At 39.9% G+C, this 20,021-nt stretch overlaps 3 protein-coding genes across 7 annotated transcripts in view; 1 reads left to right on the top strand and 2 right to left on the bottom strand.

The window, feature by feature from the left end:
• Window positions 1-4,036, bottom strand: part of LOC134320430 (dynein axonemal heavy chain 8-like) — a 28,242-nt gene extending 24,206 nt beyond the window's left edge. Inside the window, exon 1 of the mRNA XM_063001814.1 lies at window positions 3,904-4,036. Coding sequence (XP_062857884.1) covers window positions 3,904-4,036 — 133 coding nt within the window. The remainder of the gene's footprint in view (window positions 1-3,903) is intronic.
• The window catches only part of LOC134320292 (uncharacterized), a 150,331-nt gene that overhangs the window by 79,607 nt on the left and 50,703 nt on the right, over window positions 1-20,021 (top strand). The window lies entirely within an intron of this gene.
• Window positions 2,942-19,188, bottom strand: LOC134320302 (uncharacterized). Of its 5 annotated transcripts, none has more exons than XM_063001655.1 (8): window positions 17,898-19,188; window positions 17,300-17,561; window positions 17,168-17,205; window positions 16,995-17,064; window positions 13,806-16,268; window positions 13,074-13,105; window positions 5,677-12,722; window positions 2,942-4,959 (listed from the first exon to the last, which is right to left on the bottom strand). In XM_063001655.1, exons 2-5 carry the CDS (start codon window positions 17,553-17,555, stop codon window positions 15,589-15,591), a joined length of 1,044 nt encoding a protein of 347 aa, XP_062857725.1. In that variant the 5' UTR covers window positions 17,556-17,561; window positions 17,898-19,188; the 3' UTR covers window positions 2,942-4,959; window positions 5,677-12,722; window positions 13,074-13,105; window positions 13,806-15,588. The 5 variants fall into 5 exon arrangements, with proteins under 5 accessions (XP_062857725.1, XP_062857727.1, XP_062857729.1 ...); XM_063001657.1 differs by having other exon boundaries at window positions 5,677-5,708; XM_063001659.1 differs by having other exon boundaries at window positions 2,942-4,056; window positions 5,677-5,708.

Below are 20,021 nucleotides of genomic sequence, written 5' to 3'. Positions count from 1 at the left end.
TGTCCAGAGGGAACTGTCCCCTATGCATAGTACATCTGGCTTTTTTTTTTTACCAGGCTTAAACATGTGGTCTAAATCAATCATCAATTTCCTTCCAACTTCTAAAACCAATGTGCAGGGAAAACTTTTTTTTTGACCTTTTAAGGCATATATACAGGCATTTTTTTATGCCAAAAAAGCTTGGTTACATTCTATATCAATGGGCGCTCTTTCCCCTGCCTAAAAGAGAAAAATTATAGCAGTATGTTTAAATATGACTTCTTACTTCTTGGTATTTAGGTTGTAAATAGGGTAGTGTCAGTAAACCCAACACATTTTGACAACCTTTTCCTGCTTTACCTGCTTTAACTTTGTGTTGCAACACCAGTACAAGGATATGGCACTGACACGTGCACCTTCCAATGGGTAGGATGTTTGGCATACCCCAGCCCTCAGACATAGCCAATAGTGGCTGTATAGATGCCAGACTGGCTGATAGCACCACAGGGATTTTAACCCCATATTTCAGCAGTTGCGGGATGGTGTGATTTACCACCGTGCCAACAGAGCGTCCGACTTTAAAATATTAAGACAAGATAAGACTTTATTGATCCTCCTAGGAAAATTAAGTTGTTATAGCAGTACAAGACAAGGGTGGCAAAGAATAGAAAGAAACAACAACTAAGAAGAAACATTAAAAATGAAATAAATAAATAAATAAATGAATAAAATACAGATTTAAGAGCTGACAGACAAAATACACACATGGTGTGTGGTTATTTACACTAGGTTGAATTTTTTCTATTTTTAATTGCAACAAAATTGACCTTTATCTGTTTTTAGAGTTATCTGTTCTGGTTAAAGTGAAAAAAAAAAAAACGACTTCAATATTATCTCAGGTCAAGGTTTTGAGATACAAAGTCCATGTGTTAACTGATGCCCCTACGTGGTGGGTAGAAGAGTCTATCTAGAATGCATACTACTATACTAACAGTGTGTAAGCAGAATAAACTAGTGTGCGTGTATGAGCGGTGAGAAGAGTACTATCGAGTACGGTAGTATTCTAAATATCCCGCCTCCTAATCCGTGATTGGAGGACTGGCAGAGGATATGATTGGCTCATACCACGCGGAAGAAAGTGATATTTGCACAAGGGCGGGTTCGTCTGAATACGGGTAGGGTGAAGATTGTGGAAACACCTGTTTTCAGGCAAGACCGTGTAGTTCAGTATGAGTGTAAAGCTGATCCAGCACTCTGAATCCTGAGCTTTGCTGGGACTGTGAGCACTGTGAGTATATAACACATGATTTCTCATTATTTAAATATAAATGTATATGTGTTTTGTGTTTAATATATAATACAGGTTTGCTCGGGTTTTCCTGCATCATCAGTTTGAATGAGCACAGCTAGGCAGGTCAGACCTGATCAGATTCTTGCTGCTTGTGTCTTTCATTGCAGGAACTTTTGCTCTAAAATGTTTAGTTTTTATTGTTTAAATAAGATGTCAAAGCAGCAAGAAACACCACAAGGATGGAAGCTTGAATTTAAAGTGACTTAATCAGGGGTTGTCATTCGTTTCCATGTCAAGGTCCAACTTATCACTACAACAAAACGAACAAAACATTTGAAATGGTGGCATATAAGTAATAATAACAGCTCTCAAAATACTTTATTTATTTTCTTTTCACTAAGCAAATCATCTTGGTCAGGGTTGAGGTGGATTTACAGCACTCATAACCACCGGGCTCATGCGGAAGGTGGATTGCTGCAGGTATGAGAGTGTAAAGTGTGTGTTTGTTCAGTACAGTGTTGGTCAGTCAATTTTCACCACATATATCCACATTTGGACAAATTAATGTTTAAAGACAGCCAAAGGATGCTTTTAACCCATAATTTCTTAAACATTAATGTGAATAAGGTGGACGGTCCAAACCCCACGTTAATGAGTGCAGCACCATTGTGATTGATCAGCGTTCTTCTCTCTCCTGAAGGTCTCGTTTTACTTTAGAGCCACTTTTATTTCTTTTGTTTCTTTTTCATTAGACGTGAAGATTAAACTGTGCTCATTGGATTTAAATAAAGTCGACAGTCTTGCTTGAACAATGCGTGGTGTTTGAGTCTGAAACCTGAAGCAGGGTTACGGTTTAGACAAAAGTTTATGACCCTAGTTGGAGTGTGTAATGGTCCTGGGGGTTTCAGGTTTTAATAACACACTTCTTTGTGTAACATAAAAAATATAATAAATGTTATTTTTATTGATAGTTGAATACTAAAACTGTGAATCTTACAATCTGAAAGAACACCAAATTCATATCATATCAGTCACTTTCTGTTGAGGTAAAGTCTGTTAGTTGATTATTTCTCTCACCCAGGTAATCAAACTCACAGTACTAAATTTTAAATCAGTATAATGTTCATTGAATTAACAAAAATAATAACAGTTAATCAGTAAATTACATAACTAAGTGGTAATTATAGAAGTATAAATCTGTAGGTGAACTATTACTGGGAAATAATATATGATTATCTAGAGTGGATTGAATAGTGGGTAGAACCAGGAGGTTTAGAGCCTGATTGAAGCGTATAAAAAGGATTTGAAACCAAAGACTTCACCATGAGCACGTGAGACATGCGTACCTGTCGGCTGATGAAGGAAGTCTCTGCAGGAAGAGAACCGTAGTTGAATCACTTATGCTTATTTGAATTTATGGTTTAGTCCTTTAGCAGCATTCCGCTACATGGGCTAGTTTGATTGAGCCCATTACAAGTGCATGGACCAGTGGACCTAAAAAATCATTCTCGTTATAATTTTTGTGGAGTAGGGTGGTGGGGTGGTTGATTTGGCTTATGGGGGCATGTCTATCACATGACTAGAGGAGGAATGTAAAACAAGCCGATTTGTGCTTTAATCATGTGTTCTCCAGAACTGTCCACTTTTCTCTCAACAAGAACAGGTAAATAATGAGCGGTGTGTCTTTACTTTATTGAAAGAAGACAAAAGAAAATATCACATTTATCATTTGTGCACATGAATCATGTTACATATGTGATAAACAATAATGTAGAGAACATCTTCACTAAAAGTAAAATTTACTTCAGGTCACATCCAGGAAATAAACTTTTATTCTGTAAAACATAAATGAGTGGAGGGAATGATGATGAGATAAACTGAGATCACTGAGGTTTATTATTACATGTTTTCAGGTGTAAAAACAACTTAAACTGTGAAAACAAACTCTTTTCTCTGCATTTTTTTTAAGACGGCCAGAGCGGGGAGGAAAACCTCTAAAATGCACCTCAGACACAGATTGGTAGGAACCAGAGTCTCGTTATACTTGATGTGCTGCTCTTTAGGTTCTTTAGTACTTAACATGACTGTTGTGTGAATGTTGCTCACAAACATCTGATAATGAATCAGATTCATCATTTTGACCGAGTTTCTCCTTTCATCAGTGATGACCAGAATTTTACGTTCTCTACGTGCTTGGCTGTAGAACCTACTTCCTGATTCTTCCTCATCAGTTAGTGGTTTGTTGTACACCATGACATTTTCAGTTACAAAAAATGGGTACTCTTTGTTTTCCACCATATTTCTAATTGAGATGTTCTCAAGAACCTTGTTTAACTCTTTCTCACTCCCATCACATTGTTTCATTGCCCAATTCACAAGAACTCGCTCCTGCACTTTCTTCTAAGCTTTTCATTGTCCTTGTTCGTAGCTGAAGGTGCAGAACTACTGGCTAAGGGGTTCTTTTCCCACCTCACATGCCTGTAAATGATTCGACGGGTTGTAGTCTGTGTTCCTCTGAAAAAACAAATCCAGTAAACTTAAAGGGAATGTAGTGTCGTTCATTACATCAAGGAACCACCCAAGTTCATCGTTGTTTTTAATCTTATCCATGTCATCAGCATAAAAACACAGACTCTTTTTCAGCTTCTTATTTTTCAGATAATCCTCCAGAGCCTTCATTTCACCTTGATCGAGCTTCTTCTCCAGGTCATCAATCAGATTCTGGCTGTTTTTGGGATCAGAGACCCATTCGTCCAGTTTGGCCATGGTGGATACAGACCTGAGATCTGTTTTAAAATTAGACAATTTTCAGATAGTAAAAAAATCATCAACATAAAACATTTATTGTAAGATAACTAATGCCAAGTTCACACTACACGACTTTCCGAGTTATCAGGTCGCTGTACAGTTCACACTACATGACTGGATCTCTTGTAACCGGGAGTCTTTCAGGTGTGTCTGTATTTCACACTACAGGACTGATCGGTGATAGGGGGTTTCACACTACACCATCTATCACCAACTGGATCACCAACTTCTCTGGTCTCCCAAACTACGTTTTGTCACGAAAACACACGTGAGAAGTGACAAGGGGTTTAATGATACCACGTCCAAAAATACACTCAACAAGTAGCGAGCGATCAAAGTTTGTGTGCTGATGTGCAGCGTAAAATCAAAGAGGAAAAATAAATGAATCTGAGTGGATTTGGCAACACGACCAGCATGGATTGTTCTATAGTGAGTTGGAGGTTAATAAATATTGTTTGCAATGCAGCGTGGGTGTTTTGTAGAGAACAATAAGGTCAGAAATACTGTAAAACTCGTGTGTGTGCTGATGTATTCTGATATAAACTATATTACACCCCTGTACCACCTGTTTACACTCCTCCCCTGCGTTTCCCCTCACACCAGATCTTGCGTTCTTATTGGCTGTTCAACACTCACTGCCAGTTGGGCAACTCAGATCAGATATCTGACATACTAGAAATCTCGCTTTGACGAAAGCCGAGTTGTTCCCGAGCCGGCAAATCTAGCGCTGACCAGTCGCGAACGAAAATCAGGGCAAAAATCGTGTAGTGTGAACCAGGCATAAACGCACATGTACACCTACAGTGCTGTAAGAACCTTTTGGCCCCCCGTCTGTTTGAAAGTCTCAGTTACTGTATGTTTGTCACACTGAATGATTTCAGCTAAAGAAATAAAACATGAAATGAAACAAGTTGAGGCGCAGAGAACTTCTGAATAGAATTGCTGTACAGCGTTCTCTTTGTGTAACAGAGTTTCAGGTTGTATTTCTCAAAGCAGAGGCGATTTTCTGAAGTACTCCCGAGCCTAAGTGGCTGTATTTATCACAGTATCATGACTGTTTCTCATGCAATGATATCTGATAGCCCATTTTGTCCAAAAGGATTCTTGAACAGGTTCGGTTCAGGCTTCTTAAAACCTTGGTGCTTTTTAAAGAACTGGTAGCGTTTCCACCAGTAATTGGGAGCCGCAATGCGTCATAAACAGTGGGCGTGGCATGAGAAAAGTAACAGTACTAACACAATGGTGTAGCAGGTAGATTACCTGTGAGTGTTTGTGCTGTTTTTATAATTATCTATTAATATAATGAACTATTAAAAGATTTAGAAGGCGACTAGGTGTGAGACGATTGGTGAACCATTTGAAGGTTTCGTACATTTAACAGTGACTTCCACCCTCGACCCTCGATGGACTGAGACTGAGAATACACTGAATCTTTTCACAATATTATGTAGGGTAGATGGTGAATGACCCAAATTATTTGCAATCTTGCTTTGAGAAATGTTGTTTTTGTACTGACTGGCAATTCCTAATAAAGTTTTGAAGTTTTGAGCCATGACAGAAGCCCCCAGTTATAATATTTATAATATTTTTGAACTTACTTAGTGCAGCCATAGCTACATTAGTCTGGATCCTGCACATAATGAAAAAAAAAATTCAATAAAATACAGACTAAACCATAAATACAGCATGAAAAAGAATTTGCTCCTTCCTGATTTATTTAATTTTAGCGTATTTGTTTAAATAATACAGTTCTTGTCTTGTACTGTATATAAAATCAAATGACCCAGTGTGGAAAAATCTGGTCCTCAGACTTGGCACAGTTTTTCCCCAAATACCCTGATACAACCCTCCTATTTCTGTCCGGGCTTGGGACCTGCGCTAAGATCGCAATCTCTGAATCCATGGTACATAAAACAAATCTTGTTTTTGGACTATTTTAATTGAACACAGGTTTAAAATTTTTTTTATCAAAATTGAAAAAAATTGTCAGTTTTCCCTCTGGTTTAACTTGGGTTTGTATTTGTGTGTGTGTGTGTGTGTGTGTGTGTGTGTGTGTGTGTGTGTGTGTGTGTGTGTGTAATAGAGAGGTTTTTTCTTCACAGTGTCTCAGTTAGGATTGAATTCTGTGCACTTTGGCGCCGGTTACACAGCAGCGCTGCCTCCTCCAACACGTGTGAAGTTCTCTGTAGATTTCCTGTGTGTGTGTGTGGGTGTATTTTACTTTAAAGTTTTACTATTTTTAAATCTATTTAACAAGTCTTGGTTTATTTAAACTTGCTTTCATGCTCTGGTCATTATTTTTGTCACACTAATGTCACAGAAAGCCAAACAGAATCGTCAATAATGTGTTTCAGGCATCCACATACTTTTTATTTGTTTTATTTCCAGCGACAGAATCAACACAAAAAAAACTTTAAGAACATGGAAAATATAAACATAAAACTGTAAACTTTTCAGCTAATCATATTTCTAGACTAAACAGAGTTTTTACTTTCCGTCTAATGAAAGTTATGCCTGGTTCACACTACACGACTTTTGCCCAGATTTTCTGGTCGGCGCTCGGGAGCAACTCGGCGTTCGCTCTGCGATTGAAACTCGACTCTCAATCGCTATGTGTGAACTACTCAACAACTCGATCCAAACGACTGAAGAGAGATATCTAGCATGTCAGATATTTGAATCTGAGTTGCCCGACTGGCAATGAGTGCTGTGTCAAACAGCCAATGGGAACGCAAAATACGGTGTGAGGGGAAACGCAGGGGAGGAGTGTAAACAGGTGGGACAGGGGCGTAATATAGTTTATATCAGAATACATCAGCACACACACAACCTTTACAGTATTTCTGACCTTATCGTTCTCTACAAAACACCCACGCTGCATTGCAAACAATATTTATTAACCTCCAACTCACTACAGAACAATCCATGCTGGTCGTGTTGCCAAATCCACTCAGATTCATTTATTTTTCTCTTTGATTTTACGCTGCACATCAGCACACAAACTTTGATCGCTCGCTACTTGTTGACGTGCATTTTTGGACGTGGTATCATTAAACCCCTCGTCACTTCTCACGTTTGTTTTTGTGACAGAACGTAGTTTGGGAGAGCAGAGAAGCTCGCCTGCGATTCCAGTTGGTGATAGATGGTGTAGTGTGTGAAACCCCCTATCACCCATCAGTCGTGTAGTGTAAAATACACACCGACCTGAAAGACTCCCGATTACAAGAGATCCAGTCGTGTAGTGAGAACTGTACAGCGACCTGACCACTTGGAAAGTCGTGTAGTGTGAACATAAGTAAACTTAAAACACCAATTAATCTTCATTATTAAACCTGTAGAGCTTTAAAAACACAAAGTTCTGATTTTAGAAGCTGTTGTTTGTGGTAAATCTTCACTTACCTTTCAGGTGGCTGGATTGTAGAGCTCAGAAGTAACTTCCTTATTCTATTATTCTCACACTAGTGGTGGGTGGATCGATCCAAATATCGATAGTATCGATACCAACGTTGGTACTGGAATCGGATCGATACCAACGTGATGGGATCGATACTTACGTTTCAGTTTTTTTCTCGGCTACATTCAGTACCTTTCTCCCGTTTTATCAAAAATTGGACTTGTGTGTGTGTGTGTGTGTGTGTGTGTTTGTGTGTGTGTGTGTGTGTGCAAACTAGAGCTGGGTGGTTCCTGAATCACCCGGGTTAATGATTCGAATCTTTGTACTGAATCAGGAATCACGAGTCTGAGATGTCAATGAACCTGGATCCTATAAGTCCTCTGACTGGCTGCTGTTAAGTACACAAGACCAGTGATCAGACTCACGGAAACACCGGGATGATTTGGCTGAACCGGCTTCACTCCAGTCCGTGAATCTCAGTAATAAGATAAATATTCTGATAAACAAGCGGTTAAACACACTGGTGTTCGTTATGTGGCTGATTTTATGCACGTTATTATTATTATTATTATTATTATTATTATTATTATTATTATTATTATTATCAGTAGTAGTGATGTAGATTAGTAATGCAGCATATTTCCTTGTAAGCAGAACAACAACAAAATATAGTTATATTATTATTATTATTATTAACATGCAAATGCTTACAGACTACTTAATTACTGTACCACTTAAGGAGTATCATAGCCCCCATGGTAATTTATTGACTGTTTGTTTTTGTGCCACTGTGGCTGCCTGACTGGGTGAAGTTAAAATGGCAATTTATTGTTGACCATCCCCCTTGAACCCTTGACCCATTAATATACCCATCTGATTGCTAGGTGAGTCCACCCCCCTCTCCCCCATGATCAAGATTCCACTTAGAAAAAAGTGTCAACTTGTCACTGACAGGAGAAGTGTGAGGAGACAAGAGAATTAAGAGAGAAGGATTTATTTACAGAAGACAAGAGCACGGAGGACAAGTGATATCTAGATGCATTTTCATGCAGTAAATCAATCGCAATCAAGATGTCAGTAAAGTGACTCAAGTGACTCAAATGACTCAAGTGAACCGGATCACATTACTGAGTGACTCAGATTAACCTGAGTCCATAAAATGAACCGAATTTAGCACCACTATCTTTTACATATTATGCCTGGTTCACACTACACGATTTTTGCCCTGATTTTCGCTCGGCGAAAACAAAAGAATATCACATTTATCATTTGTGCACATGAATCATGTTACATATGTGATAAAGAGTAATGTAGAGAACATCTTCACTAAAAGTAAAAATCATCAAAGCGTTTTGAAGATTGTACATTTACTTCAGGTCACATCCAGGAAATAAACTTTTACTCTATAAAACATAAATAAATGAACAGAATGATGTTCCACGTGCACTGAGATGAACTGAGATCACTGAGGTTTATTATTACTCGTTTGTTTTCTGGTGTGAAAACTTCTCTTTTCTCTGTTTTTTTTTTAAGACGGCCAGAGCGGGGAGGAAAACCTCTAAAATGCACCTCAGACACAGATTGGTAGGAACCAGAGTCTCGTTATACTTGATGTGCTGCTCTTTAGGTTCTTCGGGCCTTAACATGATTGTTGTGTCAATGTCACACAAAAACATCTGATAATTAATCAGATTCATCATTTTGACCGAGTTTCTCTTTTCATCAGTGATGACCAGGATTTTTTTGTTTGTCAATTTCTACTTTATTGTACTTCATGAGGTTTTTTTGTTCTTCAGTTAGTGGTTCGTTGTACACCATGACTTTTTCTGCTACAAGAAATGGGTACTCACTGTGTTCTACCACATTTCTTATTGAGATGTTCTCAAGAACCTTGCTTAACTCTTTCTCACTCCCATCACATAGTTTCATTGCCCAATCCAGAAGAACTCGGTGCTGTGTTTCCTTTCTTCTAAGCTTTTCATTGTCCTTGTTCAGAGCTGAAGGTGCAGAACTACTGGCTGAGGGTTCTTCTCCAACTTTTTATTTATTTTCCAACTCACAAATATGGTCATATTCTAGATGTCATCTGTTCTAATAATGGGATTGTCAGTAAATTCTCTGGGCACTCTACCGGCCTATCTGATCACCTCTTTATTTCCTTCTGTGCCTCCTTACCCGTTCCCAAGTCTCATCCCAAACTGCTACGTTCATACTGAAATCTCTCTGCTGCTGATCCCTCTTCCCTGTCTACTCTTCTTAGTGTGTCTCATTTCAATGACATCTGTTTACTTCACTCTCTCGATGAGGCTACACTATCATACAACACAACACTGGCAAGGATTTTTGACACCCTGGCACCGATTAAGTCCCGGTTTGTGCCTTCCTCTCATTCTGCACCCTGGTTCAACGGCGAGCTTCGTGCCCTCAAAACGTTGGGTCGGCGCCTAGAGCGGCGTTATAAGAAATCTGGCCTCACGGTTCATTTTTTGGCATTTACGGACCACGTGGCCGATTATAAAGCGGCCCTAAATAAAGCTCGCTGTTTGTACTACACTGAGGTGTTTAAAAAAGCTGGTCAAAATCCTAAACGGCTGTTCACCACAGTCAAAAAACTAGTATGCCCCCCCAGTGACCCAGTTGTCCCTTCCCCTGGTTTGTGTGAGGCCTTCCTTAACTTTTTTAGTGACAAGGTGTCAACTATCTATAGGGGGCTTCAGGGTGCACCTGCATATGCCCCATCCCATCTTTCGCTGGTGCCTGGTTCTGAACTTTTCTCTTTGTTCCTACCAGTTGATTTTGCTGAAGTTTCACAAATCATCACTAAGTCAAAGTCTACCACATCCGCCCGTCTAGACCCAATCCCTACCTTCCTCCTTCAGTCCTCTGTGCCTGCTTTTGCTGCCCCTATCTGTCACATGGTCAATTTATCACTTTCTTCTGGCTATGTTCCTCCATCATGGAAACTCGCTGCAGTCGAAAGAGTCGTGGCATCCCAGCTGCTTGATTTCTTAAATTCTAATCACCTGCTCGAAGATTTTCAATCTGGTTTCCGTCCATATCATAGTACAGAGACTGCATTGCTTTGCGTTTTAAATGACCTCCTTCTGTTCGCTGACAAAAGGCTGGTCTCTATGCTTCTACTTCTCGAACTCACTGCCGCATTTGATACTATAAACCACACTATTCTTCTGTCCAGACTGTCCAATATTGGTCTTTCCGGCCTGCCACTTGCATGGTTTAAATCATACCTCTCTGACAGGCAACATTTTGTGCAGCTAGGGTGCCATGTCTCAAATAATGCATACATACATCAGGGTGTGCCGCAGGGCTCGGTCCTTGGACCATTGCTATTTATTCTATACATCTCTCCCCTGGGTGAAATTTTCCGAAATCACGGGTTAAAATTCCACTGCTACACGGACGACACACAGATTTATCTTAGCCTTAGGCCCTCTGATCCCTTTCCTCCTACTGCTCTCTCCAGGTGTCTTCAAGATCTCATCCTATGGCTGCGGGTGAATTATCTTCAATTAAATACTGATAAAACTGAGCTTCTGTATATTGGCTCGAAAGCTGCACTTTCCTCTTTCTCTTGCCCTGTTCTTCTCATTGGGAACACCTCTGTTTTTCCTGCTGCTACTGCACGGAACCTTGGTGTGACAGTCGACCCTCTCCTAACTTTTCAGCCCTACATCCGCTCCATCACAAAGTCTGCTTACTTCCACCTACGTAACATTTCTCGTCTTCGCCCCATGATTTCACCTCAGACAGCAGAGCTTTTGGTCCATGCTTTTGTTACTTCTCGGCTGGACTATTGCAACTCACTGCTCTATGGTCTTCCTAACAAGTCGATACGCCCTCTACAACTTATTCAAAATGCTGCGGCCAGGATCCTCACATCCACTCGAAAACACGACCATATCACCCCGGTTTTGGAGCAATTGCATTGGCTCCCTGTGCATAAACGCCTCCAATTTAAAATACTACTCCTTACTTTTAAAGCCCTTCATGGACTTGCCCCGGTCTACCTCTACCATCTGCTGACACCTTACAAACCCAGGCGTTCACTCAGGTCCTCCAATGCTGGCCTGCTGGCCACACCTAGATTTAGGCTGTCAACCTTGGGTGGCAGATCATTTAGTGTGGCTGCCCCCACTCTGTGGAACGCTCTCCCTTCTTCTCTTCGCTCTGTCTCTTCACTTCCACAATTTACATCTCTGTTAAAAACCCATCTCTTCAATTAACTATGTTTTCTTTTGTACCTCACTGAACTGTTTATTGTTCGATGTAAAGCGACCTTGGGTATCTTGAAAGGCGCTATATAAATTTAAAGTATTATTATTATTATTCTCCCACCTCACACACCTGTAAATGATTCGGTAGGTCTGTGTCCTTCTGAAAAAACAAATCCAGTAAACCTAAAGGGAATTTAGTACCGTTCATCACATCAAGGAACCACCCAAGTTCATCGTTGTTTCTAATCTTATCCATGTCATCAGCAGTGAGACACAGGGTGTGTTCGAAAAGCTAGTGTGCTGTCTACATAGGCAGCATTTTACGTCATCCTGTGCGCGCTCCCGAGAAGGAGGCTGTTCGAAATCCTAGATGCCTTAAAATCCTCACTTCTGAGGCATCTTATTATTTCAATGTTATTTTGGCTCAAGAACGAGTGAGCTCCGACGCTGCCTTAGTGATCAAGACAATCCCAGCATTCATGGCTGACGGGGCGGAGAAACGAATGGAGTTATTTTCAAACGTAAATAAAATATTACTGATTTTTAACTTGTATAAACTTGTACCGAGTGTTTTTATTTGCAAGTTCGGGCTTGTCAGGAAATTTAACCGTTATCGGTACATGAAGGGAGATGTTATTGACGTTAGCGTGCTGTGCTACCTCAGTTTATTGGTTTTAATGGCAAGATGCTAAATGCTAAACGTGAAATGCTAAACCCGATGTTATCGCTATCTAAGTAGTGCGTTCGAATAACCTGCCTTTTAAGTCACTGACTTATTAGAATACTCTCTACTAAGTCAGCTGCCTATGTAGACAGTAAGACAGCAAGGCAGCTCCCTAGGTTTTCGAACACACCCACAGACTCTTTTTCAGCTTCATGTCTTTCAGATAATCCTCCAGACCCTCCATTATACCCTGAGCGAGCTTCTCCTTCAGGTCATCAATCAGGTTTTGGCTGATTCTGGGATCAGAGACCCATTCTTCCAGTTTGGCAGTGGTGGATACAGACCTGAGATCTGTTTCAAATTGGATAGTGAAAAACCATCAATATAAAACATTTATTTTTAATTGACTAAAGCAAACAGTAACTGACTGTTTCTCATGCAATATCTGAGGGCATGAAAGTCTCGTACATTTAAAAGTGGCTTCCAGCCTTGCCCTACATCGACTGAGATTGTGAGTTCCCTGAATCTTTTTACAATATTATGTAGGGTAGATGGTGAATGACCCACATTATTTGCAATCTTGCTTTGAGAAATGTTTTTTTTTAACTGACTGGCAATTCTGAATAAAGTTTAGAAGTTTTGAGCCATGGCAGAACCCCTCAGTTTTATTATTTATAATATTTATAATATTTCTGAACTTACTTATTGCACCCATAGCTTCGTCAGTCTGGATCCTGCACATAACGAGAAAAAAAATTAATAAAACTAAACTTTCCATGAATCCATGGTACATAAAAACAATAAAAATTTATTATATAAAAATCTTGTCTTTGGACTTTTTTAATTGCACGCAAGTTTTAAAAATGGAAATAATCGTTGTTTCACTGAACTGAGGTAGAATAGAGGTGATTCTTCACAGGGTGTCAGTTAGGATTGAATTCTGTGCAATTTGGCGGCCTCTGCCGGTTACACACAGCGCTGCCTCTTCAGACACGTGTGAAGTTCTCTGTAGGTTTCCTGTAGTTCGTGGGTGTGGGTTATTTTACTTTAAAGTTTTACTATTTTTAAATCTAATTAACAAATCTTGGTTTATTTAAACTTGCTCTCATGCTCTGGTCATTATTTTTGTCACACTAATGTTACAGAAAGCCAAACAAAAACGTCAATAATTAGTTTCAGGCGTCCACATACTTTTTATTTGTTTTTATTTCCAATAAGTGACAGAATCAACACAAAAAACTTAAATAAAAGGGAAAAATTTAACATGAAACTGTACATTTTGCAGCTAATCATATCTCTTGACTACATAGAATCTGTCTGATGTAAGTAAGTAAACTTAAAACAGTAAATAATCTCCATTATTAAACCTGTAGAGCTTTAAAAACACAAAGTTTTGATTTTAGAAGCTGATCTCTGTGGTAAATCTTCACTTACCTTTGTGGTGGTTGGATTGTGGAGCTCTGTGTTAGTTTACCGAGGTTCTTGTGACCCTCACTGCGGTTGGAATAATAAAGTGTGTGGACGTCATAATGAGGCAAAGTCCAACACTGCTGAAAACTACTGGAATCATATCATGACATGAGTGATAAAAAAGATAAAATGCTCAGTTTTATTCTTGGGATTTTATTAATATTAACAGCTGATCTTATACAGTGACTGAATTAGTGGAACATAAACTTTAAAACGTTCAGCTTCAGTTTTCTGTGCAGGACACCAAAGTACACAGTGGCAGCTTGGCAGTGGTGGGGCTTAAACCAGTGACCTTTTGATCTAGTACCTTTACTACTGAGCTACCACTGCCCTGTCAAACCTAAAAAAACATAAAAAATGAGATTTCTTTTCTTCTTTCGGCTGCTCCTGTATGTAGGAGTCGTGTGTGATTAAAAACCCTGGTACGATGTTCTTCTGTTGGAATGCGGTCTCAGAAGGTTGGAATGATTTTTTCAGTCTGTCTGATATTAAAAGTAGTTTGATTTGAAACTTCTGTGTGACAAATATGCAAAAATAGGAGAAATTTTACAGCTTTGTGCAGGTATTGTTTTAAAAATCAATAAAAGAAATAAAAAAACAGTAAATATTTTTTTTCTGAGTATTTTCAGCACAGACGTCCTTAATCAGCCAGTCGACGAGTGTGGAAACAAAACAATGGATTAAAAAACATTCATGATCGGGGCTGCAGTGTGAAGCCGTGAACGTTAAAGACTCAAAATATTGAGAAATAATCAAAATCTTGGATTATATCTGAACAAATGGACGTATTTTCCCAGCGTAAGATGACAGTTTGGGTTTGTAACCTAGGCAAAACTCCTGTTCCATGTACTGTTCTCTGATCCTCCACAAATACACTAACGAGGATTTTCTTTCCGCCCTTGGATCGTTTTCAGATACGAGTCCAGTCTTTCTTTTCTTTGAATATTTTTGAACACAGCGAGAGCAGGAGCGAACACCTCCAGGATGCTCCTCAGGCAGCGATTTACAGGAACCTCGGACTCCTCAAAGCCGATCTGCTTCTCTTTAGGCTCTTTAGAACCTAAGAGGACAGTTTTCTGAATGTCACACACAAACATCTGATAATGGATCAGACTTGTGGTCTCTGTGGAGTTCTTCTTCTCATCCTTCACGACGATGATCTGTTCTTCACCAGTTTGTGGGTTCTTAAACACTGTGATGTTTTCAGCTATGAAGAACGGGTACTCGCTGTGTTCTACTACGTGTTTTACTGAGATACGGTCGAATAATTTCTTGAACTCCTCCTCACTGCCGCTGCATTGATTCATTAACCAGTTACAAAGCACAGTGCCGTACTGCTCGATTCTTCTGTTCGGCTGTCCTTCCACGTTCCTCCTCTTCTCTCTTTTTGGTTTTGGGTTCTTTAATGAAGACATGTTGGAGCAGTTGGCTTTCTTAAGCTCTTCACCCGTGTTCCTTAGTGTGTCCGTGCGTTTTTCTAGCCGTCCACCATCTGCGGACTGTAGTTGAAGGTCTCGGCTCCAAGTACTAGGGGGAACGTCTTCAAGCTTTGGAAAAATGATCATTCCTTGTGGTCCATCCGGCTCATCAAAATCATCTCCATGATTGTAACTGCTCTGCTGCTTATCTTCTGGCTCCAAACCTTCCACAACCAGACCACCGCTCTTTCTTCAAATGAGGTATCGACTTTGTCCTGTAGCTTGGACTGTAGCTGGACAACTTGCTCTTTTTGGCAAACAGAGGAACATTAAAAAAGGTTTTGAGAGGATGTTTGAGGAGGACAGTCAGTGTCGTCCATTTCCTGCTTTTCTTTTAATTCCCTGGTTCCTCCACTGCTTCTGACAGCTTGCTGAATCTGATCTGCGTTTTCTGTTGGGTGTGGAACGTCCGCTTTGAAGTCTAGGTCTGCGCTTTTGGACTCGTAATCCGTGACCTCCATGTTGTGTGTGTGACTGACATCAGTGACACCTTCACATATGAACACGTCCTCATTTGGGAACACAGTGTGAGGAAACACTCTGCTATTAAAACTTGAGCTGCATGAAGATCCGTATCCACTGCTGTTCAAATCATCTGCATTATGGTTTATGGAGTCGTCGTAATTACTGTACTGTTCAGGCTTTTTCTTGGCTGTTGAGGCCTTACTTCTGACCTTCTCAAAAAAGTGGTCAAGTGTATTTTTAGGAAATTTGGCTCCTTTAACGTCTGTAAGAAATGAACGAAGATCTTTTCTCTGTCTGATCTCGTTGATCTCTTTAGCAGTGAGACACAGACTCTTTTTCAGCTTTATGTCCTTCAGATAATCCTCCAAACCCTCCATTTCACCCTGAGCAAGCTTCTCCTTCAGGTCATTAACCAGTTTTTCACTGATTTTAGGATCAGAGACCCAGTCGTCCAGTTTGGCCATGGTGGATAAGGTCTTGAGATCTGTTTCAAAACCACACAAAGTTGTTGTTAATAAAATACACTTACATTTCCTGACTTGGTAGAGCATTTAAACAATTAATCATTAAAGATCAAATTAACAAAAATGTCAATGTGTGTGTTTACCAATTAATGTAAAACATTTACTAATAAAAAATCTTAAATGTCAGAATTGCAGCAATTTAATTCCACATCCGACTACAATCGACAGAAATCTTCAAAAGTAATAATAATAATAACAGTAATAATAATAGTAATAATAATAATGTTTTGATTATATAGCACCTTTCACAGTCTCAAGGTCACTTTACAGTAGAGGGAAAAACCAAAATACTGACTAAAAAGAAAAGTCTAGAGATTTAAAAAAGTGATATAAGAACAATCTTGGGGTGGAGAGTTTCAGGGCTTAGGAGCAACAGCACTGAAAGATCTGCCACCCTTGAGGACAGTTTAGTCAGAGGCGTAGAGAGGAACCTTCCACCGGAGGACCTTAAGGAGCGAGAGGGAGTGTAGGGGTGTAAGAGCTCTTAAACAAAAGCTGGGGCCAGACCATGGAGAGCTTTAAATGTAAGAAACAGAATTTTGAATTTGATGCATGATGTGATTGAAAGCCAGTGCAATTCTCTGATTTCAAACAGTGAAAGAGAAACTGGGAAAAAAACAGAGAAAAGACGAAAAGCAGATGAGAAGTGGCAGCAAGATGCGCACAACATACTCTGAACTCAGTACCTGGTGATGTTTGGAGATCACAATCTGTTTCATCCATGGCTTCATGGTTCTGGATTCTCTGTCTTTTTTCCTATGTGGGTTCACCAGAGAGAAAATGTGACTCTAATACAATTCTAAATGTCTATAAATCCCAGAGTTACAAACAGAACCGAAGCTTTCACCACGTTACTCACTCTCGAGTGGCTCGGTTCCGGAGTCTCTGTCTTTTCTGCTTTAAAATAAAAAGAACATGAATAACTGAGAATTCAGAAAATGTTCCATCTTTTTAATCTTCAGGATGAATCACACCGCATGAAGCTACTTACCCAGATCTTCCATCACATGAGACTCGTGTCTCTTCAGCCATTCTAATGTTAATTCATAGGCCTTACTGCTGTTCAGATGCTTATAAACTGTCCTCATCTGCTCCTCTTCTGGTTTCTGGCTACTGATCTCATTCAATGCTTCCTTAGAAATCACTTCCTTCTCAAGCAGACAATCAGCCAGACCGTTTACGCTCTTCACTCGGCCCACGATTTCACTCCTGTGGACCTTCAGGAACCGTTCGGCGGGGGACGCCATCTTCACCTGTTCAAAATCAACCACAATGTCGGTGCACTTTTTTATATTGAAGCATCTGTAATGGTTAAGTGGGTCAAACTGGTTAAGAGTAAGTCAGCATGAATCGAGCTTCAGCAACATTCACACCAAACTCCTCGCCCTGTGTCATGATGGACCTCACTCTCTCGATCTAAATAAATCTGAATCGTGAACTGGTTCTGTTCAGGCTTTTAAGAATCTCTGTACTATTCTGAGAACCGCCGGTGCTATTGGACCCGAGGATGTGTCACCAGCAGACGGGGCGCTGCACAATGCACGGCTGGAGTAAACATGAGCAAGAAGCCGAAGGAGTGCATAGATTACCTGTGAGGATTTGTGCAGCTGTTACAGATGTACAGGCAGTATGGATCAACTATTTGTGATAAGAGAACGTTCTTGTTCCTCTACAGCCTGACACGCCCTCAGATGTTGGCACGGCATGTTGAAGACAAAAAAGAGTGATTAGGTTTACAAACTAAAACACTGTTTGAAAATGGCTGTTTGTGCACAGAAATAAAGGAAAGGCCCTTCACCATACTGTTGCTATAAATATGAGAATATTTTATTTATTTGATGTTATTGATGTATAACTGATGTGCCTGTTAGAACCGTTAAAGAGTGAGAACAGCAAAAAAATCAGATTGTCCTATTTTCTATGCAAAATACTAATTCACTGGGCAAATGGCAGGAAACACCCTGGACAGGTCGCCAGTCCATCACAGAACACACACACACACACACGAGTAAATTTTGCAGCTCCAGTTGTTTTTGCGTGTGTGAGAGAAAACCCGGAGAACCTGATGGAAACCCACACTGACCCCTGCTCACCCAGCCTGCTAAGAAATCGAACCCAGGACTTTCTTGCTGTGACGCAACAGCACTACCCTTTGCGCCACTCTGCCACAAAAAATAATAATTTTGTTCATTGTTTATTACATGAATGTAACTGTTGGGTAGAAATGGCGTCAGTATAAACAAAATATGTCTTTTTCTCCACTTAGGGCTGTAATTCATGTTATTATCACAGTTCAGCAATATTCTTTTACATTAGATCAGTGCTTTTAGATCAGTGTTTCCTGTTTACATGGTTTCTTTCTAATAACACTGTGATATACAGCATCATAACTAACAAATGAATAGTTACATAAATAAATGAATCACTGAATATAAGGAGATGCACATTAATAGTCCAGAATTTTATCTTCAGGGGCAGTGATAGCTCAGTGGTTAAGGTACTGGACTAGTAATCAGAAGGTTGCCGGTTCAAGCCCCACCACTGCTAAGTTGCCACTGTTGGGCCCCTGAGCAAGACCATTAACCTCAACTGCTCAAAATCATGTTCAGGTCATAATTGTGAGTCGCTTTGGATAAAAGTGTCTGCTAAATGCCGAAAATGTAGATAAGAATCGTGTTTTTGGTGCAAGATATAAACTTTCACTTTCAGTTTAGTAACACATTTATTCATTATATTAGTTTAAGCATATTTTACACGACAGTGTTAATAAATTATTATTAACACGTAATAAATTAACAATAATAAATGTTTCATTTTGCAGCCGTAATAAAGAAAAGCATTTCTCACATCAGCAGCGTGAATATTAAACGTTCTTACCTGGCGGAGATCAGACTGTAGAGCAAAGAGGAAATGCCCTGCTCCTGATTGTGTCAGATAGAATAAAGGTAAAAAATGTCACACAGAGAGACGAACTTCAGACTCGTGTCAGGACTCGTCACGTGTGGGAGGAGAAACCAACATGGAACCTTCATTCATTTCTTTATTCAGACCTTCAACTGCTTTAGGGACAACTGTTTGAGGGACAGTGGTAGCCTAGTGGGTAGAGCTTTGGACTATCAACCGGAAGATTGGTGGTTCAAATCCAGGCTCTGCTATTCAGCCACTGTTGGGTCCTTGAGCAAGGCCCTTAACCCTGTCTGCTCCAGGGGTGCTGTATGATGGCTGACCCTGCGCTCTGACCCCAGCTCCCTGTACAACTGTATACGTATATATGACAAATAAAGTATATCTTCTTTTCATTGTCAGAGTCACAGTGGGTCAGGCACCATGCCCGGACACTGTGTGCAAGACATAAATGCGCTCTTTTAATAAAATGTGCTCCAATTCTCACAAACTCCAAAATCATGGAGGGGCACCACATACTAACGTTGGTTTTGAAAAAAAATGACCAACATGCTCATGATCAAATGTCCATATAGTTTCGACCACAGAGTATTTAATGGTATTTTTTTTCCTGTGAGTGAATTACTGTAATGCATACTTTAACCACAAAAACACACTGTTGTTTTTGGAAAGAATTACCAGTGAGGAGCAGGATTGGTGCTGTGGACTACTAACCGGGGTGCTTACACAGCATTGAAGACCCCGTCCACTTTTTATAGTCCCGTCTTCTCTCACCCAGCAGATTAGCGACTGATTTTGTCCGCTGCACC

The sequence above is a fragment of the Trichomycterus rosablanca genome, chromosome 9 (genome assembly GCF_030014385.1).
Source record: "Trichomycterus rosablanca isolate fTriRos1 chromosome 9, fTriRos1.hap1, whole genome shotgun sequence".
Lineage (NCBI taxonomy): Eukaryota > Metazoa > Chordata > Actinopteri > Siluriformes > Trichomycteridae > Trichomycterus > Trichomycterus rosablanca.
The sequence above is the reverse complement of the archived record's forward strand: the minus strand, read 5'-3'. Positions and strand labels throughout refer to the sequence as shown.